Source organism: Lytechinus variegatus, chromosome 17 (assembly GCF_018143015.1).
Source record: "Lytechinus variegatus isolate NC3 chromosome 17, Lvar_3.0, whole genome shotgun sequence".
Classification (NCBI taxonomy): Eukaryota; Metazoa; Echinodermata; class Echinoidea; order Temnopleuroida; family Toxopneustidae; genus Lytechinus; species Lytechinus variegatus.
In genome coordinates this window covers 9,035,915-9,061,205 of record NC_054756.1, presented here as the reverse complement: position 1 = coordinate 9,061,205, position 25,291 = coordinate 9,035,915, and the positions used below count along the sequence as shown (strand labels likewise).

Genomic DNA, 25,291 nt, shown 5'->3' with positions numbered 1-25,291 from the left:
TTTTTTTATTTGCGTGTAGAAATCAGCGTCATCTTCCTATGACGTTATATTTACGCACTGTTCATGTGTCAATACTGACACAGAGTTGCCAACATTTGAAATGCAGAAAACTAAACAAATTTTTGAGAGGGAGCGGAGCAACCAAGGAGGGAACTTATGCAATTTTGGACTTATATTGTGCGATCTAGTGCACACCTTGACAGAAAATGTGGAGGAGATACGGCGTAGTGGTTCTGACTCTCACCTTGTAAACCGTGTATTCGAATCCCACCACTAACGGGCGTCCTTTGGCAAGGCGTTAATCCACACTTTGCCACTCTCGACCAAGGTGCTAAATGGGTACCCAGTAGGATGTGAATTCAAAGCCATTGTACATGTAGCTTGTCCAGTACTGTGTACGCCTCACAGGCAACTGACTGGTATACTCCCCAGGGAGTGGAGGATGTGTAGGGGAAGGCGGGGTAAGTTGAGCATAGGGGCAAGTTGAGCCACCAGCCCCAGGCCAATAATGAATGAGTCAGACATTGTGGTGGTGTCATGTACTGATGACCCATAGCATAACCCCTAACCCCACCACATTGTTTTCAACTTTGAAACAAAAAGTAGTTTTTAAGAGGGAAAAATATGAATTTCAGCCAAAAAAGTAAAAAAGAGTGTGGAATAGATAAGTGCTTTATAAACACACACGTCTTTAAATATAATAAAGACATGATAACAACAACATTCTTAGTCCAGGTATGGATCTTCATTCTTGTCATAGTCTTTTATATGATGGATGCATAATAAATGTGTGGATACAAAATTATCGCACTAAGTTCGGACTGGGGTAAATTGAGCCAAACAGCATGGGGCAAGTTGAGCCATGGTAATTCCTATGGTAATGTATCTTAAAAAACAAACAAACCATAAAAATCGATTGAAATGCTAGCTGAAAGGAGCAAATTTACATGACTGCTCTTTTCCTTTTAAAGGATGTTAGTATTTTATAGAGAATTATTAAGTGAAAAGACTTTAAACAAAAAATTGACATGCTGGTTCTCCCCTCATACATTTTGTACATAGTTTTTGTGGCTCAACTTACCCCAGAACGTGGCTCAAACTTACCCCATATATGGGGCAAGTTGAGCCATTTGACATCGTTTTTTTCAAAGGTCACGATGACTTTCAGTGTGGGGATAGAAAGTTATATATAGCTGGAAAATATTTCAGAAGAATTTAATTTCAAGGCAAGGTACTTATTTCGACAAGATTACTAATCATATCAATTCCTAACATGCAAAAAGCAAAAATTGTCACAACTTTCCCCGCCTTCCCCTACACATTGTGTGCGGGAATGACTGATTGAATCCAATGACCGGGGTAATAATATAACTGTAGACACGCCATTCCGATGTATTAAGCGCTATACAGTATAAAAGCGGATTATTATTAAAATTCAACCTCAAGAATTACAGTATCTAGGTATGTTACAATAATTATAGTCCAGTCCAAATGCACCTAAATCCAGCCAGTTTTGTATTCACTTGGTCATACACAAACACAGTTCCAACAGGGCAATTGTTCCTCATATTCCTGTCTGAATGAACTACTGTGTTTGTCTAACTGATAATTTTTTCACTCATGGTTCATTATTTCTTCACATAATTCTTCAGGCAAACAAATCACAAGTCAAGAACCAAGTCCGTGAAATATCTGGTGGCCAAGGTGCAACTTGATGCATTCATCTATGCAGCGCAGCTATGCTAAACAAGTGCGCACGCAGTGCAATGCAACATGAGCGGTCATTATCGTACGCTGCACACATATCCAAGAGCGGTGCACATCAGTTACGCCTCAATGCGTGTTACACGCACCTTGCACAGAATTATCAATTCAGCGAGACTCAGACCAATGCGAGTATGAACAGCCAAATGTCCCAAGATCCCCACATCGGAATTGATTGGATAAATATATGACAATCCATATCTGAACAGAAAAGGGTCCCTTGACCGGCTCATTTCAAAAATAAATCTGCATTTATAAAGGAATCTCTCGAGGTATCACATTCATCACTTGAAACAGTAAAACTGCCCTATCATTCTGCCAGTCAAAATATAGTTCCAAAGTTGGTAATATTTCTTCCCCATTTGGGAAAAGGAAGTTCAGTAATTTAATACCACAAAGTCATGAAGAATCAGTGTTAGATGAACAATCAGTTTCATACACTTTGTCAATTGGCCATATAAAAATTAAAAAATTGAGAATGGGTTGGCTCAAAAAATATTTGTTGCTTTTCCCTTTTTAATAGGCCCGTGCAACCTTAAGAGCATATTCTTGCTTACTTTTTACATTGCAGTTCTTTGAGGAGATCTCCTGCGTAATCTGTGATTATCTGGGATGAGACTGCAACAAGACCCTTCTTGTTGTTTGACGAGTTATCATCACTCTCTGCAATCCAAAATAATTATGAGCTTGTAAAGTAGTGACAAAACACTTCTCAGCATGTGTGAAATTATATTGTTAAAGGTAAATGCCTGTTTTGGTAACAATATCAAAATGGGTTTGTACCTAATCCAATGAAATGACCACCAAAGTGTCTGTTTGTATAAATAAAGAACATGTGCCAAAGGATTCTAGAAGAAATTGTGTACTTGCTGAGAAATTAACAAATGAGCAAAGGATTCGGGTCAAGCGTCGGGCACAACATTCAAAGCAAAAAATAATACACTGTCCAACGTGCGCTTATCTGTGTTGGTGATCTTCAGTGTGAATATTTTTCAGCGTAGATTCCAAGATTTCACAAAGTTCAGTTTATGTGACTGTACCAGATCTAGATCCTCAATGATATACTGACAATCAAAGACCCTGACCGGTGTAAAAACAATCATATATCAAAACAAAGGTAATGATTCATACAATACAAATATACCAAAAATATTACATATAAATAAAAATCAAAGAAACTGCTCCTCCAAAGTACGCTTCGATTGAGCACCCCCACGTCACCTGGAAATGATGACGTCACGTTGTGTCTGGAGGGTTGTGATTCCATAGGTTTGTGTACAAAAGCATTGGGTATTTTCTTCCATTTCCATGTTATGAATCCATTTTTTTTTTCGTTTTCAGATGAAAATGGCACTCAAAATTATTCACTGTTCAAATTGTTGTAAACCTACAACTATTCACTACCTTTTTTGTGATTTCTTTTTTGGGCTCTTATTGGGCCTAAATTGCTATGTCAGGAAAAGTTGTTATACATAATCTAAATGCAGATAGAATTGAAATCTGCGCCAAATAAGCAAAAAATAAAAAATGGCAAAATCTAGTTAAAAACTGTAGATTTCATAAATTCAACCTTGTTGGAAAATATGTGATATCCCTCTGTGATAGAAGTGAAGAGAATGAAATGCGTTTTCTGGAAAGCAAAAAAATCACCCAGTTTTTCTGTGTACAAACCTATGGAATCACGACGCTTCTTACACGTGACGTCACGGTCTCGAGGCAGGTGAAAAGGACAATAAATTTTCTAAGCGGGGTTCGAAGCCCGATAATTGGAATATTCTTAAGCAAAATACTCAGCTGGCAAGCGGTGAAAATGCATAAAAGCATACTTTGCTGTATTTGGTAGCTTATAAGCCTTCGATTGGTATATAATTTGTCAATTTCATTTTTGGGTCCGGTCTGGATCTTTAATCCTGGTTTTACAGACTTTTTCATGAAATCAGTGTTTACTGCAACTACAAGTACTGGCATTTCTCTTAAATGTCAGGGCACTGGCAGATCAATCATTTGCATTAGACCATGCACCCGTTTTACATAAAACTTGTTATAACAACAAAACTTACTGACTGACTCTGATTGATAAACTTGTTTTAGAAATTGAGAATTTGTCATTCTAACAAATCTTTTTTAAACTGGATTGAGTTTCTCATTATTTTCTTTGTAAATGTCATAAAAAAATAATTTGGCACATGTAGCTGACAATTATTTATTTCCAACTGAACCAGTGCAGGTAAACTCTGTGATTTCTTATGGTGGCATAGATAACGTGGAAAGGGGTTTCAGGGTTCCCTAAGTGGTTTTAGTCCAAGTGGGAGTTTCATACAGCTGTTCGTAAAGCTACGCACGACTGGAACATGTTCTTAAGGCATTAATCAATTACATGGGGATATCACAAAAGCAAAAGAAAGGATCACCAGTCATGCGTAAAGTCATTCATTTCTTATGAACAGCTTTATGAAAACACCCACCTGATAAGGACTATTGGATGGTGGACTCACCAAGATGAAAAATAAAAGGCAAGAAAGAGAAAGATGAGAGTGAGAATTCAAAGCATCTTTTATGATATACATGTATATGCCATCCTTAAAAAGACTGTAAACTTTTTCTCAGCTTAAACAACATTACCGAGTTCCTTTGATGTGCTTTGAAAGATATTAACTGGTGAAGTCAGGAGGATACTGTCTTCCGAGCATAATCCTCCAGCAAGACTTGTGCCATCTGTTTTAGTTGACCCTACTAGGGAGCAGGTTATCGTCCATAAATACTTGAACTTTGCAAGAACATCAGGTGGAAAAGAAACTGAAAGTAATAATTAAGAAAGATAGGTTCTACATGTAAATTGATTTAAGCTTTGAAAGAACATCAGGTGGAAAAGAAACTGAAAGTAATAATGACATAAAAGATAGGATCTTACGTTGATTTGCAAAGGCGATACAGAATGTATGATACATTGTTTTGTTCTTAAAGGGGAAGTTCACCCTGACAAAAAGTTTATTGTAAAAATAGCAGAAAAAATAATAAAAAATATTGCCGAAGGTTTGAGAAAAATTCATCAAATAATGAAAAAGTTATTAGAATTTCTATTATTCGATTTGTGACGTCATATGCGAGCAGCATTCCTACATAGCGAATGGTAAAAAATCAATGAAATGTCATTTTCTCAGAAAATTGAAGATGGTTTTCACTGTAGCTTTTGTATATCAATAGACAAATCATTTCACACCCGATCATGAATAGAAAACAAAATTAAGTTATCAGGAACCATACAAAATTTGGAATTCATGCATTTTATATTACATAACACATGGGGCAGCTGCTCGTTTATGACGTCACAAATCCAAAACTTTGAACTCTAATAACTTTCTTACTCTTTAACGGATTTTCCTTAAACCTTCACCAATATATTTTACTATTTTTTCTGCTATTTTTACAACAGAGTTTTCTTCAGGGTGAACTTCCCCTTTAACTGATCACACTGCAGACCAAAAGGGGTGTTGCAAGAAACTTGCAATCGATCATAAGTCAAGGTTACGTCATGAAATCAAATGAATATCATGCATTTCATTGCAAATTTGCATCAACAAGTAATAAAATGAATTGCTTTTAATAGTTGAAATCGATCTATCACTGGTAAATTTGCATCTCAAATTTGCCATTGATTGCTAATATTTTCTTCCGAAGGCCACTAAATCTATGAAATTCTACCTTTGATGTTGTTTTCGGAGTACTTCTGAAGCTGGTACAGGATAACATAAAGAAGTCTGCCATCTATCAGGTCTGCTAGACTCTCGGTTTCCTTGATCCCCTTCAGTTCAGCAAGTTCTTCTCGTAGCTTGCCATATGAAGCCACCAATCGGGCCATGGCATAATGCATCTACATGAAAAACATTTATACATGGAAGGTCTAAAAATTTCCCCTGAATAAATAATAAGGAAAGAAACAATCGAACGCTGAATTTGTCATCAGATTCTGATGGAAAATTTGTTTTGAATGTTGAAAAATCTTGCTTCTTTTCACAAAACATTGATATGTGATATGAATACAAGGGGTTTTGCAAATTAGGGAACCAATGACATCACGCAATCACTAATTTTTTGTCACTATACAGTTAATGAGCCCGATTCATTTCTTCAACGTTTGTTTAAATCTAACGTTGCACATCTTTAAATCTACAGAATATCAAGTACATGTACATCAAATTGGCACAACACAATACAACATAAATAAACATATATGAGTAATAGACTATAGACAGTGCACCCTCTTGACTGTTAGGGTCAAATAAAGTTAACTCAATTACTGTAGTCAAAAAAGACTATTTGACCAAATCCAGTGCATGTTCACGTAAAAAGATAAAGCTCGTTATCTCTGTTTTAGTCATACATATTATGATATACATATGCATATGCTGTATTTTATTGCATGCTTTATTAATACTATATCTTTTTATATCAAATTAAAATCAATTTCTTTCCGTTTTAAGAAGCTATGTTTTGGCTACCCATTAATAATAATTTGGACAAACCTTCTGAAGGAAATCTTTCAGGAGTCCTGTAGCGCTCGGTGAAATCAGATCGTCATCTGGTGCATTTTGAGCTCTGGCCTCAAGAGGGAGGTATTGCAATAAGACCACATGTAAAAGAAAAGCTTGAGCAACACCTTCCAAAAAGGTTTTCTACATGTGAACAACAAAAGTTGTAACAAGAGAGACAAAAAAAACCCCTTACATTTCAATTTTCATGAACACATTGGGTGATTTCAAGTTCGGTGTTTGGTGATGAAATCGTAAAAAGGCAGCTGGGTTCAGAGGAACAATACCGATCGTTTTATCGATAGCACATGACGACACGCCTCTGCGCTGCTGAATCATCTCAACTTCACCCTAGAAGTCTCGACGACGAAAATTAAATAGGAGATAAATGCATTAAATTCTCATCGTATAGATTACCAATGCTTTAATCAATTCAAGAATTCGAAAGTGTCATACTTCATCAAAATATATAAACCTCAAATAATTTGCACTTATCTTAACTGTAAAAGCTAATTTTACGGGAATGCTTCATCATGTTCGCCGCCTGTTCACGAGCTTGAGATTGCCAACACCAATACCGAACTTGAAATCATGATTTTCCCAATCCGTGGGGGTTGGTGTTGGTGAGTGGGGAATATTGCACATAGATCGTCAACACCGGCCACATTGCTGGGTTCTGCAGACGACATTCAACATGAACAGCCAGAAATACGTCACATTTTCCTTGGTCAATGGTGTTGTGGCTGGTGTAAACACCAACACCAACGGTTTCAACATCGTACTTGAAATCACCCATTGAACTACTTATAACTATACATGCATATGACCTGAAACGGTATCGTCTCTCAACTAATTTTTATTCCATTTTAAGGTGTTAATGTGCTTACGTTTGGATAACCATGATGTATCCTTTACTGCAATAAAAAGTTTTATTTGTGCTAAAGTATTAAGGCATAGGTGCAATGGACATGTATGATAAATTAATCCAGAGGTCCACGGGTTCAAAATCCTGCACGAGTTGAAGTGAACTTCATTGCAAAATACATTTCCAATTACACTATTTTTTTTATACAATACTACAGTTTAAAACTCAGCGAATACATAGATCAATAGCAACACTTGTGTGGTTTGATAGCAAAAGAATAAGAGCAATCTCATCGCTGAGATTGTTGAAAAATTCTTCACATGAGGATAACTGAATAAAATGCAAAATTAAATTTTGATCAAAACCAGCCCAAAATTTCAAGCCAGGGGTCCAATTGACTACTCCCTGATTCGGGCTGCCTCTGCATTTTCCGAAATGATAGTTCTCATTGAATTCTAAATAAAGTTTTCTTTTTGAAATTTGCATAAACAGACTTTGGAATCAAATTAATAAAATCATCTATTTTACAAATATAACGGTTATAATCTTGGTGCATCCATCACGGTAGAATTTTGACCAAATGGAAAAAAAAAATTCAAACAAAATAGAATCTCACGTCAGTGCCTTCATGATCTTTGTCTGATGTTCCCTTGATGATCTCAGCACATGCCATGACCACGATGATGTCACGACTAGTAGACATCAAGTTTTGATCTCCTTTGTTCTTCTCAACACTAGAAAGCAGCTGCTTGCATAGCTGTAAAAAGGAGAAATTTCACAAATATTTAAGTGTGACTAGAAAATCGAACTTTGATTCCAAGTTTCATAAAAAAAAGTTTATAATGTATCTTCCCATCTGTCAGGTCATTTCCATGCCATTTCCTCCAGTGACAATAGGAAAATATCTGCAGTCACATTAATAACCTAAAGCCCAACCTCCACAACTAAATAAAACTCTAATCCTAATCTTTACATTATTATGAACCAAAAACTCTTTACAATCCTAATTCTAACCTTATGCATTATTTACCAGAGAAAATTTGTCGTGTCATCACCAGACCATGTTTGGAGGGCAAGCACTACAGCCTCCTTTCTATGAATGAGGTAAACCATTACAAACCATGTTCTTGTTGTGATTCACATTCTCAATAAGTATCACAAATATGGTCTTGAGAGTTGTGCGAGAATTGATAGAAAAATAAATAAAATGTTGCAAATTATTTGGGGCGGCTTGGATCTATTCCGAGCCCTCACATCTGCCCGCCCCCCCCCCCCCAGCCTAATTCAGTTTGAATAATATTGTACACTTGCAAAGCAACTCACCATGGACAATGCTGTGTCAATGTAGCCCTCGGCATTTTTCCTCTTCAAACACTGAGTTGCTAGTCTATAGGCAATGGCAATATCATAATTCTGAAAAAATGTAAAGGTAAAGATGGGAGTGGTGTATTGCAAAATAAAATAAAGTGAATCCCAAACCATAGTCATGGTATTCATTGTGTAAGGTGTTTACAAATTTACAAATTGAAGCTCGCTGCTTTTTGAAAATGTAATACCAGTATCTACAATTTTCAACAAACCACACAGAGAAATATACTCTATCTAAATGTACTTATCCTAAAGATATCTAGATCTGTATCCTGCACAGTTATCCACTGAGCTAAAACACCTCATTATAAATGTTCTTTGAGATTTATTGTGTAAAAATTATACTTTTCTTGGAATTCCTACAGCCTGATTTCTAAAAGAAGTTAAGCAGCAGGAAAACATAGAAGGGGCAGACTATTTTGCCCTTATGATCAACAATATTGACCCTTAAAGAATTTGTTATATGGAATGTTATTAACTGGGTGACAATCTTTTCTAAAGTAGCCCCAATATCTGCCACAATTAATATTTCAGAAGAATTAGTAGGCAATATTTTACATACAGAATGAGATATTCTTTTCTTTTCCAATAAAATAGCTCATCATGCAAAAGGGTAGCCCTCAAAAAGAAAGGAAACGCTCTAAAAATTCAATAATTGCCCCAATGTGGCAAAAAAAAGCCCCATGAAAAATGAAATATTCTTCCTAACCTGAACTGAAATTTTCTTCTTACCTTGCAGAAAACTGGACTCTTGAAACGAGGTCGCACTTTCCTTGCCTCAACGTAGAATGTATCAATGCTCCTCAGTGACCGGCTCAGATTAGAGGACAAGGCGCAATCCACGCCTTTCCTGACTGCTGACAGCATTAGAGAACGTATCAAGAACTGGCGCATCCTATGGGTTGCGACCGACTCACCATCACTAAGCATGACAAACGCTGGATGATGACGGCTGATGTATTCGCTCCACTCTGCGCTGTATGGGTTGGGTATGTGGGTAATCACAGTGCACCTTGTATTGTGTTTTAGGTGTTGTATGATGCTACGTCGAGTAAGTAGTTCAAGTGGATGACTGTGCCACAGAGTCTCGGCTTCTGAGAAGAAAATGACGTGGAATTGACCCTCACGCTCCTGGAAATCCTGTAGAATCAAAGATGAGTTCAACAATATGACAATTGGGTTTATGGAAGGACTAAAATGAAAGCATGGTAGGGCTACATGTACAATCACTGATTTGGGGTCATTTTGCATCACACAAACTTTAATTTGGATCTTCATCTGACTCGTGAATATGTCTTTAAAAAATTTCTTACTTCCATTTCTGTCAGGTTGGAATGTCTGACAAATTTGTTTAGATAGTCATTTTCAGCCTGGAGTACCCCTTTTATGTGAACTAACCTGCAAGAAGAATTCCACAAGATAGACCAAGTGAAGCAGTTGTCCACCATGTGAGAAGTCTAACCCAGGTTGAGCAAAGATGTCGGCTAGAATAGAATCACCGTCTATTACAAACAAATCCGACTCGGTAAAGTCATGCATAAGGTTCAGATTTCTGTAGAGAAAATACATTGAGAACAACAATAGCACATAGTCTTACAGTGTCAAAAAATGTTTCGGAGAGGCAGTGTATGGGGGCAAGTCCTTGCTCATGGGGGGAGGGAGGACTTGAGATTTAGTTTCAAAATGAATTTCTTTTACTGATTGGGAGCAAGTGGGAGGGGCAAAATGGACACATGTTCTATAATCTGATTTACAAAACTGCTTTAGAAATACCTGGGACCATACATGATATTTAAATGACAGAAAGAATAATTATCACGCCTCTTTCTCAGAGTTACATGGAAGCAGGCAAACTGAAGCGCATACATTCGTAATTCTGAAGCTTCGTTATTCCGAAGGTTCAGATATTCTGAAGGTTCGGATATTCCGAAGGTTCGTTAATCCGAAAGCGAAATAAGGTTCATTGTTCCGAAGGTTCGATTATCTGAAAACAAAATGAGGTTCGTTGTTCATTTTGTTTTCGGATAAATGAACCTTCGGAATTACGGACCTCATTTCGTTTTCGGATTAAAGGGGAATGAAACCTTTGGAACAACTGGGCTTGTGTAGAAACAAAAAAATCAAAGAATAAGAATAAAGAAAGTTTGAGAAAAATCGGACAAATAATGAGAAAGTTATGAGCATTTGAATATTGCAATCACTAATGCTATGGAGATCCTCCCATTGGCAATGCGACAAGGATGTGTGATGTCACTGATGAACAACTTTCCCTTTGGTGGACTATAAAATACCCTCAAAATGTCTCTTTTTGCTTTTTCTAATGATGATACAAACTCTTTATCCATGATGTATTCTTAAAAAATATGTAATACATATGCCCTCATGTAGAAAGAACACATGATCTATGAATAGATGTGATAAAAGAGGCAATTCAATTGAAAAAATATACTAAAGTAATGGGGAGAGTTGTTCACAAGTGACATCACGCATCTTTGTCGCATTGCCAATTTACTATCTCCATAGCATTAGTGATCGCAATATTCAAATGCTAATAACTTTCTCATTATTTGTCCGATTTTTCTCTAACTTTTGTTGATCTGTTTCTTTGATTTTTCTGTTTTCACACAAGCTATCTTGTTCCAATGGTTTCATTCTCCTTTAACGACCTTCAGAATTACGCCACCAATATTCGGATTAACGAACCCTTTTTCGTTTTCGGATTAACGAACATCGAGGTATAGGCAATTTACATGTTTCAGAATTACGAACCTTCGGAATAAAGAATTTTCGGAATTACGAAAGGTAACCACGAAAAGTCCTATACAAAAACAAATCTCCTTTCAGAATTGCTGAACCTATAACTCATAATGGCCTATTACTGTGTCCTCTCATCTTCTACATAGTATTCTTTTTTACTCACTTTCTGGGTGCATAGATGTACAGTCCTTTGCATAAGTGGTAGACAGAGTGGAGCCATTTGAGATCCTGGACATACATGTAAGAAATAAAAACAAAACAAAAATTGTATTATACAGAAATAATTATAAACGTACATGTAATAGCAATAATAATAATCATACTTCCTTGTATAAAGCATGACACTTTTTTTCAGAAGTACAGCGCTCGGGCTTTAAAAGAGCAGCTGTTACCTGGACTGTGTTTCAAGGAATAAATTCCTAACAGGTACTCATCATCCACCTCACCTGGGTTGAGTGCAGCGCAAAGTGGATCAATATCTGTTGCGGCTAGGATTAGAACCCAGGAAACTCGGTATCAAAGTCTGGAATGTAATCCACAGGGCCACGGCACCCCATCAGATCTTTATTGTCTTCATACTGATCATATTTTTGTGTGAGATCATGATTGATTCTGGATAGTCTTCCGGCCATGTGGAAATATGTCCGTATATTTCAATGTGACAGAGTTGTCTAATACAGCAGTTCGTAGTTTGGAACTTTGGATCATGCGCAGAAAGGAACTACGAACTGGCTTATTGGCTGTCTACAAAGCAGTGCTTGGCACGCACACATGCATACGCACACTAGTCTGCAGGTACAGACCCTGATTGAAACTTTGATCAGCAAGTGTGTCTCCACGCAAAGACTAGCACATACAAAACTTTGTTTCAATTCCGGTGAGCAAGAGCTAGGGCCTTCAGTACGGTGAGACTACCACATATCGACCACCTCTTTTGAACCCGACCACCATACGCACATTAACATTATTGTGTATTACAAACGATAAGAGCGGGAGAGTAGGCGCAGTGTCTATAGAAACGGTAAGAATCAATTTTACGAGAAAAAAAAAAAGTAAAAATTTAGTAGAATTAATCAAAATTGTATTGACCTAATATTAAACCCTAACCCTGCTGAAAAACCAAGAAATCCGATAGGAAACGGCTTTAGAACAAATATCCGTCGTCAATCATCGAATCATGGGACGGAGCTCACAGTGAAAGTAGTGAGGAGATCATTTAGCATGTTGACATCATAGAACTGATTTGAAAGAGTAAAAAAAAAGTAAACTCAGTGTACCACGGGTGGTCGGTTTCAAAAGACGGGTGCAAATGAGCAAATGTAAAATCATCGTATTCATTGTTCGTCGATATATGCGCGCATTGAATCGGAGGAGCCGAGCGAAATAGAGGAATCTGATCTGCTCAATTTTCTGCACAAATGAGACAAAAACTGGATAAAATTGATGAATATTTTCGCATACGATGCTTAGAAGATAAGGTGGTCGATAAGGGGTAGTTCCAACCATACACAAGGCGTGAGTAGGTTGCACATTCAGACCCTTACATGTAGCTCGAGTGAAGGGTTTGCACGGCAGACTACATTGTACTAGTGCACCACAGGCCATCCACAGACATGTATTTAATAGGACTGTTTAGTTTGGACTTTATGCTGCTAGTATCTATCCGATGCTTGAATTCAAATTTCTTCCAATGTTCTGGATACATTTATTTATAAGAAAATAAAGAATGTTAATACAAAGTCAAGGCTATTCGTTTAACACATTCAACAGAATATATTTGTTTTCATTTCTGTATTAAGCTTCAAGGTGGTTTCCCAAACTTTTATAGCAAATGAATGTTTTTTTTTCTTTCTATTAATTTGCAGCAATTATAAAATTATCTTACCCTTTCCTTCTTTTCATCAACTTCTTTTCCAGCATCACCTTCCTTTTCAGCATCTCCTTGATCTCTGGATTCATCATCCTCCTCATCTTCCTCCTCATTATTTTCACATCCCTCATCATCACTCGACTCAAGGTCACTCAAATCTACAGGGATAATACAATATCGACATTGTCAAGCATTTCTGCCAATTGCTGTACTCGAAAGGGGCTTGGGGAGTTCATGTACATGTAGTTCAGTTTACATTATGTGCATGTCACTTGACCTATTTTTTATCTTATTGATACATGTGCTCTATATCCCTTAAAGGTCACGTCCACCTCAAAAAAATGTTGATTTAAATCAATAGAGAAAAATCAGACAAGCACAATGCTGAAAATTTCATCAAAATCGGATGTAAAATAAGAAAGTTATGACATTTCAAAGTTTCGCTTATTTTCAACAAAATAGTTATATGAACGAGCCAGTTACATCCAGTTGAGAGAGTCGATGACGTCACTCACTCACTATTTCTTTTGTTCTTTATTGTTTGAATTATACAATATTTCAATTTTTACGAATTTGATGATTAGGACCTCATTGCCAGAAGCACAAAATGTTAAAATAATGGAATTCCAAGTGTTCAGGGAGGATTGAAACTTCATTTCACATGACAATGACGAGAAAATAAAAATATTTCATATAATAAAATACAAAAGAAATAGTGAGTGAGTGATGTCATCAACTCTCTCATTTCGATGTAACTGGCTCGTTCATATAACTTTTTTGTTGAAAATAAGCGAAACTTTAAAATGCCATAACTTTCTTATTTTACATCGGATTTTGATGAAATTTTCAGTGTTATGCTTGTTGAATTTTTCTCTTTTTATTCAAATCAAGTTTTTGTTGGGGTGGACTTGTCCTTTAAATACTGAAAATTAATTGCCATTTGATTGGTCCAGAGCCTTTCACATGACTAATCAACATTTCACCAGATAAATGAAATTCATCAGAGATGAAAATAATTTGTGAGGTCAGAGTAGAATCGTCTTTTTTATACTATTTTGCGGTCCGACTGAAAACCATGTAATCACTTGGAAACAGCGCACCAAGTTTTTCTTTTGAAAATAGAGTGTAAGTATTAATACTTGGTTGGTCTGGCAAGGGTACTATTTTCCCTCGGGGCAAAGTAATTGCGGAACGAACCTCGGATAGAATATCTTGACTATACTTTCTAAACCCGTTATATTGGTATAAAAGACATGTATCCTTTTTTTGAGCACAATAATAATAATCATCATTATCATCATACAGCATCACCTACCAAGCTATAAACTATTCTGGGTTACAATATTGTTGTCACCCGGCTCTAGCTTGAGCAGCCTCTTCAAGAGTAGTGTATTCAAGGAATCAATCCCGCAGGATACCCATTTATCTCACCGGGGTCAAGCGCAGCACGTTGCTGCAGCTGAAGTTGTTGTGATCCAGCAGTGAGCACCCATGCGATAACTACGCCTTACAATGACCTCCAGGGCTTTGTCATTTTCTGCCTCATGACTTGGACCATAAGCAAATACTCTGATCACGTATCCTCAAAATTTACAAATTGGCAGCTCTATCTTCCTCACAGCAGTATACCCAATCAACCACTCCTACCACTTCAAAACTGACTGACCCCACCCCTAAAGGGTTTCATATACAAAGACTTCATGTACATGTAACTTTTATTGCCATCTAGAATGGTAAGACACCGTAATGTAATTTCCATTTGAATTAAAGAAAGTACATGTAAGCCTGCTGGTGATATAATTCTTGTGCTACTCTTGGTGATTCATATCCAAATGGTGTCTAATTCCCAATAATAAGCTCATATGGCCCTTCGGGTCGGATGAGCTAAAAATTCAAATTAATCTCCTTGAAATATTAAACAATGAATGAATGTAGCTGCCACCATTTCATACCTATTTCTTCATCCGACCCATCCGATGAGTCATGTGTCATTGGAGCATCTTCGTCTTCCTCCTCATCACCAAACTCATCATCGGTATCACCATCATCCTTGGCAACACCAGTCAGATCTTGGGTCAGTCCGCCCTCAGCCATTCCCTACAAAAAACAAGATACAAAACTCAAGAGGGGAAAGCAATACAAAGCTTCGAATATGCAACTTGTCATATAGCCTGTGCTGCCATAGCAGGAATCTAGAGCTCTGCAGGTGCTATGCATGTATGTACATTCCCCCATTATGATTCGTCTACATGTATGATGAACATTGAGGACTGGTATAGAAAACCTATTTATTCCTGTAGGATTCTAGCCATCAGCCGCTACATGTAGGTGATCATCTCAGCCACTACTTGATGAGGAACAAAAGTGGTGAGGCATTGTCAAAAGGCTAGCAGGATTCATGCCGGATTACTACGGGTAAGGCACATTTCTGACATTCCGGTACATGACAAGATAAACCCTTAATAATTGGCATTTATATAGCGCTTTATCAATCTACGAATGTTCAAAGCGCTTCACAATTATTATTACCCGGTCACTGGATTCATTGCATTCCAAGCAGCCTGTTAGGCGCAAACTTGCTAAACCAACCACAACAACGGTTGTTTCCTACAGGTACCCAATTAGCACCTGGGTGAGAGTGGCAAAGTGTGGATTGACGCCTTGCCAAAGGGCGCTAGGCCATGGTGGGATTCGAACACACGACCCTCTGATTACAAGGCGAGAGTCAGAACTGTTACACCACAGCGCTTCCACCCTTGTCAATGTCAGTGCCACAATGCATCTTTTCATAGCAGCTTTCCATTGCACTGTCTACAATGAAAGGTAAGAATTAGTCGTGACAATGACAGGCTACTTGCGGGGTTCCTGCTTTTGACAAGGTGCCTTTACCAGGGGTGTGAGTGGTCACAAATAAAAAGATCTGAAAAAAAGTTGAGGAGTGGTGAAAAAGTCTGAAATAGAACAAGCTCCCATTCTTTTTGTACAGAGGAAAGCCAAAAAAGCTGAAATCAAGCTGAAAATCAAAACAAAAAATCTGAAATCAGATAAAAATCTGAACTCTCGCCCCCTGCTTTAGTGGGGCTGATATTATTATCGATTGAATACATTTAACAGAATTTTTTAAATATTACTCACAACCAGTCACACAACTTTGTGTTATACAGGCCCAGGGTTATAGAGTCTGAGATGTACCTTGAAAATGATGTGTGAAATGGGGGAAGACTGGGTGTTTGTTATGTCAAGTCCACCCAGAAAAATGTTGATCTGGGGCCCATAGCACAAAACTTAGCAATGATTGTAGAACATTTTTCTGCGATTGATTCCATTGACTCTGGGCATTGACTACAATGTACAATCCATCGTGAAAATAAAACGTACGATCAATTGCTAACCTTTGTGTTATGGGACCCTGAACATAGAAAAATCAAACTAGCATAACACTGAAAATTTCATCAAAATGGGATTCAAAACTAGAGATGCTCGGCGGGTCGCGCAGCCGAGCACATGTATCCCCCAATCCACTACGTCATCCGTCATTGTGATATATAGAGCTCACACAGAAATTTGACAAATAAATACAATTATCTTGGCGACAATGACCCTAGCATGCACGTCCCCCAAGCCCATCTACCATCCAAGTGTGGTTGAAAAGTGACTTATGGTTGCGAAGAAAAAGTCTTGCATGTAAACTTCAACGTTGACCTGAAAATGACCTTTGACCTTAATACCATGTGACCACTGACTGCGGTGGCGGTTCGATAAGGCCAAATCCATAGTATCCTCCGAACTCTGTTCAGGGGGATACAATATTTTTAAGAAAGTACCGGGTAAATGACATTTTAAAGTTTCGCTTATTTTCACAAAACAGTGGTATGCATGACTCAGTGACATGCAAATTAGACAGACGATGATAACCCTCACTCACTAGTTTTGTTTTTTTGTTGAATTATAAAAATACAATATTTCATTTTTTACAGATTTGACAAAACCAACTTGACTGAAACCATAGTATTAAACAATGCAAATTCCATATATACAGATAGGAATTAATCATAGTTTCACTTCTCAATGAGGAGAATATTCGAATATTTCATATTTTATGTAATAAAATATAAAGAAATTGTGAGTGAATGATATCATCAGTCTCCTCATTTGCATACCCACCAGGATGTGCATATAATTATTTTTTTAATAAAGCAAAAATTCAAGATGTCATAACTTTCTTATTTTACATCCGATTTCAATGAAATTTTCAGTGTTGTGCTTGTTGGATTTTTCTCTTTTTATTCAAATCAACTTTTTGTCAGGGTATACTTGTCCTTTAAAGTTAAGGTGGCAATTTCAAAAACTCTGCAAAATTTTATGCAATTTAGTCATTATTTAGTTCAAAGTAATTTCAAGCAATATTACAAAGCACAATCCTTCTTCATCATCTATGCTATTCAATGAATGATTTTTGGGGAAACCCAAAGCAAAAGATAGTGTTATCTTTCCTACTCTGTATCCAGCTGATGCTGTTTGTTGAGACTGTTTGTTTGTTGATAAAATGCAGCAATTTTGATAACTTTGCTTTTGGGAATCCCAAAGAAGCATTATCTGTGACTCTGAACATTGAAACCCGTCCTATACTTCATCATTCGGTTGTCAACATATTTGCACAATTGTACAAACATCAAAACAATCTGTACTAAATAAATTGCTGCACATACATGTACCGCTACATGTACTGCCAATGTAGTGTTAAATTATATTGTTCGATTAATTCTTCAACCTTTGCCATATTTCATATCTAATATCATAAAATAAAAAAAGAATTGTGAGTGGATGATATCATCAGTCTTCTCATTTGCATACCCACCAGGATGTGCATATACATGTAACTATTTTTTAAATAAAGCGAAAGTTCAAGAATTCATAACTCTCTTACATGTATTTTACATCCAATTTCAATGAAATTTTCAGTGTTGTGCTTGTTGGATTTTTATTCAAATCAACTTTTGTCAGGGTAGACTTGTCCTTTAAAGTTAAGGTAGCAATTTCAAAAACTTAACTCTGCAAAATTGTTTGCAATTTAGTCATTATTTAGTTCAAAGTAATGTCAAGCAATATTACAAAGCACAATCCTTCTACATCATCAAATACCCTTTTTACACAGGATTTTCTTAACCCCGGACCATCGCTAACCCCATACTATCCTTAACCCCGTACTATTTTTTTCCTTTTCACACATGCCAAATTGTTATTGCTAACCCCGGATAAGGAATGCTTGCTTTTTACACACGAAACTCGCTAACCCCGGACTAGTGGTTTTTGTCGATCATTCGTAGTACAAGTACTTCACTCGTACACTTTTTACACACGCTCAAATTTCCTTAACCCCGTACTATAGGTGGGGCTAAATGGCAATTTAGCCCTACCTATAGTAAGGGGTTAAGGTAAGCCCACTTTCGTTTTACACTAGCGATCTTAGCCCTGTACTATCGCTTTTAGCACCGCAATTGCTCGGATAACCCTGCTTTTTTGCAGGGCCAAATAATCCCGTACTAAAGGTGGGGTTAGCCCACTTTGCAAAAATGCTGTGTAAAAAGAAAGTGGGCTAAGCTTAACCCCGTACTATAGGTGGGGCTAAATGGCAATTTAGCCCCACCTATAGTACGGGGTTAAGGAAATTTTAGCGTGTGTAAAAAGGGTATATGAGTTTTGGGGAAACCCAAGGCAAAAGATGTTATCTTTCTGTACTCTGTATCTAGCTGATGCTGTTTGTCAAGACCGTTTGTTTGTTGATAAAATGCAGCAATTTTGATAACTTTGCTTTTGGGAATCCCAAAGAAGCATTATCTGTGACTCTGAACATTGAAACCCGTCCTACTTCATCATTCGGTTGTCAACGTATTTGCACAATTGTACAAACATCATAACAATCTTAAATAAATTGCTGCACATACATACTGCCAATACACTGTTAAATTATATTGTTCAATTCATTCTTCAACCTTTCTAGCCAGGGGGGAAGGGGGGGGGGCTTTTTGTGACAAAATCTGCGACACTCAGACACATTTCTACAATCAGTCAACCTTTCATAAGTGCATGTCGGACCCAACTTTGTTAAAAAAATTGATTTCCTGTATTAATGCGAATTCTGTGTGCAGTCAAAATTCATAATTCATGTATGGAAAAGCAATTGATTTCATGTTATTGATGACATGTTAAATCAATTTTGAGGGAACACGCAGTCGGTAAAGCATCTGCCTGTCGAAGCAAAGGTCAGGGGTTTAAGTTCACCCCAGGCAGAAGATTGCGTTTAATGTACATGTCATGTCAAGTGTGCCAGAAATCTCATAAAATCTTGAAAGATACATGTACATGTCAATATCATTTTCTTGGGAAAGACCCTTTGCCAGTCATTTTCAGACTGAATAAATAAATGGTGCCCGGCATGTCTGTCCGACCATTCACTTTAAAATGACAAGGGGTCCTAAAGCTATGCACCACTCAGATTTCAATGTCAAAATTTGCACTGTGTATGGAACTGTGATTGCAGTGTAACGAAGGATTCCAATTCAGATTTTAAACAGAGGCTGTAATAAATCACAAAATAAAGAAAATCAAATTCTTTGCATGTTTGGAGTTTGCTATCCTACATGTACGTATCAACAATATCATCAACAAATGTTAGATATTGAGGCACAAAAAATAAAATTACTTTCTTTGCAACATACACGTAAATCGAGAGCGTATAGCTATACACTGTAGATCCCTTTCAATTTTGGTGGCAAAATCTAGACGCATTTGGCGAATGCGACAGGATTTTCATTTTCGTTTTGAGATATTTTCTTTGCTCGATAATGATCTTTAAAGTACTTCCCAAAAAATTTTAAAAAGATAATCTCTTCAAATATTTCAATTGTCATAGCTTTTATCATTTGTATGATGAAAGAACTACAATGTAAATCTACGCTCTTTGTTTGCAATTATACAATCTATGGCAATTTTATTTAACATATTGTTTTACTCATTAAACAAAGAATAAAATATCACAAAGTTCACCAAAATGAAAATCCCTCTGTGTATTCTGAACAAATCTTGATTTCAAGGCTCAATGTAGAAAAGGGGGTGCTATAAAGCCATGCAATTGATATCATGTAAAGAAATAGCGTTTCCTTTGCCACCATTTCTCAAATACAATGTAGATTCATGCTCATAATTATTCTAGCAAAATACAGAAGTAAAGTGAATTTTACTCAAAACTTCCAAACAATTGCATTTTTTTTGCATTTAGAGATTTAATGCAACCTCTGTATAAAGAATTGAATAGGAATTGTTCAACACACTGTAATGAACATTTCCACACAGAGAGAGCCAAGTTTGCAATTGAAATTGCATGCGCAGTGAGTGGTTGCTAGCTTTGGAACCTGTGTAGCTTTGTTTAGGACCCCTACCCTAGACTGTGTACAGTGTAGCTTTAGGAAGCCTTAGCCCAGCCTCCCCCTCCCCGATCATACACATGACTCAGGGATTTTGATTACATTTTGTGAGACCGTTTCATGAAATGCCTGAAAATTCAGATTCAAAATTTTACCCCATTTCAAGTCGGACTTTAAATGCATATACATATATATTACGCATACATTCGTAATTCTGAAGCTTCGTTATCCCGAAGGTTCGGATATTCCGAAGGTTTGTATTTCCGAAGGTTTCGTAATTCCGATGGTTCGTTAGTCTGAAAACTAAATGAGGTCCGTAATTCCGAAGGTTCGTTAGTCCGAAAACGAAGTGAGGTTCGTAATTCCGAAGGTTCATTAGTCCGAAAACGAAATGATTAACAAACCTTATTTCGTTTTCAGACTGATGAACCTTCGGAACAACAAACCTTATTTCTTTTTTGGATTGACGAAGAATAATGCCACAAATGTTGGGATTGACGAACCCTTTTTACATTTTGGGAATAACGAACATCGAGGTATAGGCAATTTACTTGCTTCTGAATTATGAAGTGTAACCATACATGTATATTGCAGGTGTAAAGTTTGTGGTCATTGCTTATCCTGTTCAAATCCCCTTCATGTCCTCATCCTGCTGGAATTGGAACCTAATTGCCAAATACAGCTTGGCCTCCATCTTCATTGTTTTCTGAGCATCAACTAGTACCGCACCTGAAAAAGACTGTGCCGCCAAGTGATTTTCAAGAAACATGACACTGACCAAGCTGATACCATCCAGGAAAAGAATTCTTAAATTTCGGAAGCTTTGTTCAGCTCAGGACGCTTGCAAAGCTGATTTCTGTTGCTTTCTTTGAAGTCCTGTTATTTCTTAGCTGTATTCTTTTAATTTTATACACAATAAATGTATCTCACGATAAGCCCAAATAATAATAAAAAAAAAAATTTTTTAAATAATGCGAGCGGGAAGTTGAGTTCTGCTGTGATGGTCAGGACGCTAGAGTATGACAGATTAAAATGTAAGTGAAGAGAGAAAAGACAGTTTTCTTCAGATCATCGGAGCTCCTTCAACCTCGGAGGGTCGGTGGTTAATTCTGGCAGAATGGAGAGGCTGAAAGTTGGCGGTCAATGTGAGAAGATGGACCAATCACGGACCTTGTAATAGAACTCAGATATTATGGATCTAGGGATGGCTATAATCTGATTGGTAGTTAACTAGCTCTTTAAAAGTTCTCATCGAAGAAAAGTTTCTTCATGACTGTCAATACACGTGTTAAATTATGTTTTGCTAAGAGCTCAATAACTCTCTAAACTGTTGTGGTGGCAGCATACTATTTAAAAGGTTATTTTGATAGGGTCTCGCGTTACAATAATTAATAGAATGATGTACTTGCATTTTAAATCCTAAAAGTTATCGCCAGAATATGACCCCTAAACAAGTTTTGACTTCTTACTAACAATATTTACAAAACTATATTCATGGGTTTTGCATACCCCCCACCCCCCCCCCCCCAGCAGTTACATGTACAGCTGTATCTATTCTAGGGTTAAAATACCACAATCAGGAAGAACCTGAACACTTTTCAGAAACGAGGGGGAAAAAGCCCCAGGAAACGTACCTTTAATAAACACGTCTGGCTAGTCTTAGAAAAATAAACATAATTAAGGTACCCTATTTGTTTGACCCTGTGATTGACCATAGACCAGTCTTTCAAAACCACCCTTAAAATCAGTATTTTCGATACCCTTAACGAGTGCACGCGCAGCCCGCAGCCAAAACTAAAAAAAAGCACCCCTTTAAACATGTTTTTGGGGTCACGTGTGTGTACAGCAATAACTGACCCCCCCAGAACAGGGTGCTAAACGAAGTCATCACAGAGATTTTTCTTGATCGGTTAGTGAAATGGAACAATTTTATTCAGATTTAACTAGATCGTAATTTCGTGCAATCACATATTACAAGTGTTTTATCTGGACTCTATAGAGGAATCTCTTCAGAGGTCAAAGGATCAGCTCTAGGCTCTAGAGAGAGTTGCATGCATCGTGCCTTGATTTTTGCCGTGAATGGCAGCGGCATGTAATGAACCCTTGACTGATGCCTCATGATAAGTCCTAGGCCCTAATAAAATAATGCAAGCACGAAGCACAAACTTATTATAGAGATTTCATATACGGTACCTTGTCCCAAAAATTAAACATTCTGCAAGCTGCACAAACAATGATTGTCTTCTTCTTCTGGAAACAGTACAGCCTACAGGCCACTGTCTGGTGTATTGTCGTACTGGATTGTGATCATGAACAAGATGTGAATGTGACTATATATCTGGGACCTGAGGCTAAGCCCAAGCTCAATTTTTTTTTTAATAAACTGGCATGATCGAAAAGGGATCTTTTTGTTTGTACTTCAGTTGAAGACGATACATATTAATTTCAAACATTCAAATAATCATAATGCGAGCACTGACTTTGAAGCCAGTATTTGATATTCTAATCTGAAAAGGGATAATTTAAGGACTATACATTTATTTCTCCTATTTTCCCTGGATAGTGACTTCGTGGAATGCGCTTCCCAAAACCATCCTTGATGCCCCTTCATTGAAGGCCTTCAGGGGGGCGCTTCCAACCAACATCTAAACCAAGGAACTAGATTTTTACCAGCACAAACAGCAATGTTTTATAAGCACCAACAAGTATGCACTGCAGATGAGCACCCAAGATTTTTCCTTAGCACTAATTCAATTCAATTCATTTTCTCTTTCAACATGTTCAATCTTTTTACATTGACAATGACAGTTCTCAATATAGCCTACATTTTAAAAATTATCATGAATTTGATTTTCAATCAAAAATTTCTCACGGCTCACAAAAAATTAATCACTTGTATTACGATCTCAAAATTCCACGACGATCGACTAGTGCGTGCTTGGCTGAAAAATAAAAAAGTGTGACCTAAATTTCCGCACGATCATTTTGCAAGGCTTTAGAAAAGAAATCAAGCACACAAAGGTAAGATAATTATATCAGATGGAGGATTCAATGCCCTAAATTTGGTTGGTATCACATTTTACTTACTTATTTGGAGACCTCTGCTTGCAAACTGGCAATTTCTTGATGCTTGTCGAGATGATAAGATTTTCTCGGAGCGGACGCAAAAGTTAACAAAACTTGCCAATGTTTTGCCAATATTTTCACAAAGAGAGACCTTTCCTTCAAGGAAATTACCATTTAGAGTAATTTGAAGTTGCTCTTCCTGTTGTGTTGGTGACATCAGTTTTTCAAAATATTAATAAGATAATTGAGATATTAGGTAATGCGCGAATTAAGGTCTAGATGTATGGTAGTGTGCAAAGACCTTATATATTATAACTGGGCGTTGTGGCGTGCGCCTGTAATCCAAGCTGTGGGGAAGTTACAAAATTGATGCAGAGGTTCGAGGTTCGAGCCCTGGTCACGTCTTTCGGATGGTGACGTTAAAGGTCGGTCCCAGACGTAAATAATCATACCTGATTGATACACGTCTGACAAAACTAAAATACACACACATACGTCTTTGCACACTACCATACATCTAGACAGGAATATTAACCGTCGTTTCCATGTTTCTGGGGATTTATTCAACAATTTCTGACATTTTACAATAATCCCCATGAGTGAGCCAACGCAGTTCAGCGGAACAACCAAAATACAGAGACTGAAGCTTTTGGTCTACCATACATCCTGACTTTGGATCCTGCTGAGTATTGTCGTAGAAGTAGAAGAATATCAGTAATCAAACACATTTCAAACGGAGTAGTCAGCAGTCCATTCACTGCCGTTTATTATGTCAGCACTGCACTGGTGTCGTGACTTTTCTCTCCCACACCAACGTCACACTGACACACAAGAGTTGACATTATTTAGAAGATCGATAGGCGACTATTTCACGATTAATTTAACTTAGCCTCAACATTTATATTTCAACTTAAATAAACAAGGTAAACTTTCGAACCAATACCGGTTAATCTTACTTTAATAATCTGCGGCCTGGAACTGACACTTAAAAGGAGCACTTCGCTTGAGCTTATTTCAATTCAGTTGGTTGCCTTGAAGTGCCGAATAAATGTGTGGACAGGCTTGGCAGCTGCAGTACAGTGGACACGCAATTATTTGTTTACGGTCTAAGATCATACGATCGACGCCTCCGCGAGCGCGGCCGGGGAATCCCACGCAGCTCCAGTGGGGAATCCCCGCATAGCTAGTCTGTTAGCTAAGCGAAACCCGGAGGGAGGGGCTACTTACATTGACGGGTGGATACTATGCGCGACCAAAAAAACACGTAAAAATGATGTCTTTTTCACGATAGGGCACGTTACCCTTACCCTTAACAAGTATTATATTGGAAACTGTACGATACTCTTGGCAAATATTCCCTGAAATGAACCCCTAAACAAGTACAGGAATGTTTTATTGTTACGGGTCCTTCGGTTATCGGCTTTACCTTATTTGGTTTAGTACGACCCCACCTACATCTCGCGCAAATCGGACTCTAAACACGAAGTGTCAACTGGGGCAAAAGGACATCCTTTGTAAAACATTTTAATTTTGTTTTATCATCCTCTCAAATTCGACCCTAACACGTAGCTTTTGACACCCTTATCATGTTACGTACGTAACGCCCGGGGGGCCACTTCCATTCACGAGTGGATACCATGCGCGACCA

General features: G+C 37.4%; 1 protein-coding gene across 3 annotated transcripts in view; it reads right to left on the bottom strand.

The window, feature by feature from the left end:
• LOC121430669 (probable ATP-dependent RNA helicase DDX60) overlaps positions 1 to 24,726 on the bottom strand; it is a 113,627-nt gene extending 88,901 nt beyond the window's left edge. The window contains exons 1-12 of one of the 3 annotated variants that reach the window (XM_041628006.1): positions 24,600 to 24,726; positions 15,106 to 15,250; positions 13,169 to 13,311; positions 11,447 to 11,511; positions 9,925 to 10,078; positions 9,259 to 9,666; positions 8,482 to 8,571; positions 7,775 to 7,915; positions 6,288 to 6,437; positions 5,467 to 5,635; positions 4,387 to 4,560; positions 2,322 to 2,427 (exon numbers count right to left, since the gene is read on the bottom strand). In XM_041628006.1, coding sequence (XP_041483940.1) covers positions 2,322 to 2,427; positions 4,387 to 4,560; positions 5,467 to 5,635; positions 6,288 to 6,437; positions 7,775 to 7,915; positions 8,482 to 8,571; positions 9,259 to 9,666; positions 9,925 to 10,078; positions 11,447 to 11,511; positions 13,169 to 13,311; positions 15,106 to 15,247 — 1,742 coding nt within the window. In that variant the 5' untranslated portion in view covers positions 15,248 to 15,250; positions 24,600 to 24,726. Of the gene's footprint in view, positions 1 to 2,321; positions 2,428 to 4,386; positions 4,561 to 5,466; positions 5,636 to 6,287; positions 6,438 to 7,774; positions 7,916 to 8,481; positions 8,572 to 9,258; positions 9,667 to 9,924; positions 10,079 to 11,446; positions 11,512 to 13,168; positions 13,312 to 15,105; positions 15,251 to 22,770; positions 23,013 to 23,664; positions 23,932 to 24,599 lie in introns of those variants that run through there. The other 2 variants (XM_041628007.1, XM_041628005.1) reach the window with 2 other exon arrangements.
• Between the last annotated feature and the right edge of the window lie 565 nt (positions 24,727 to 25,291).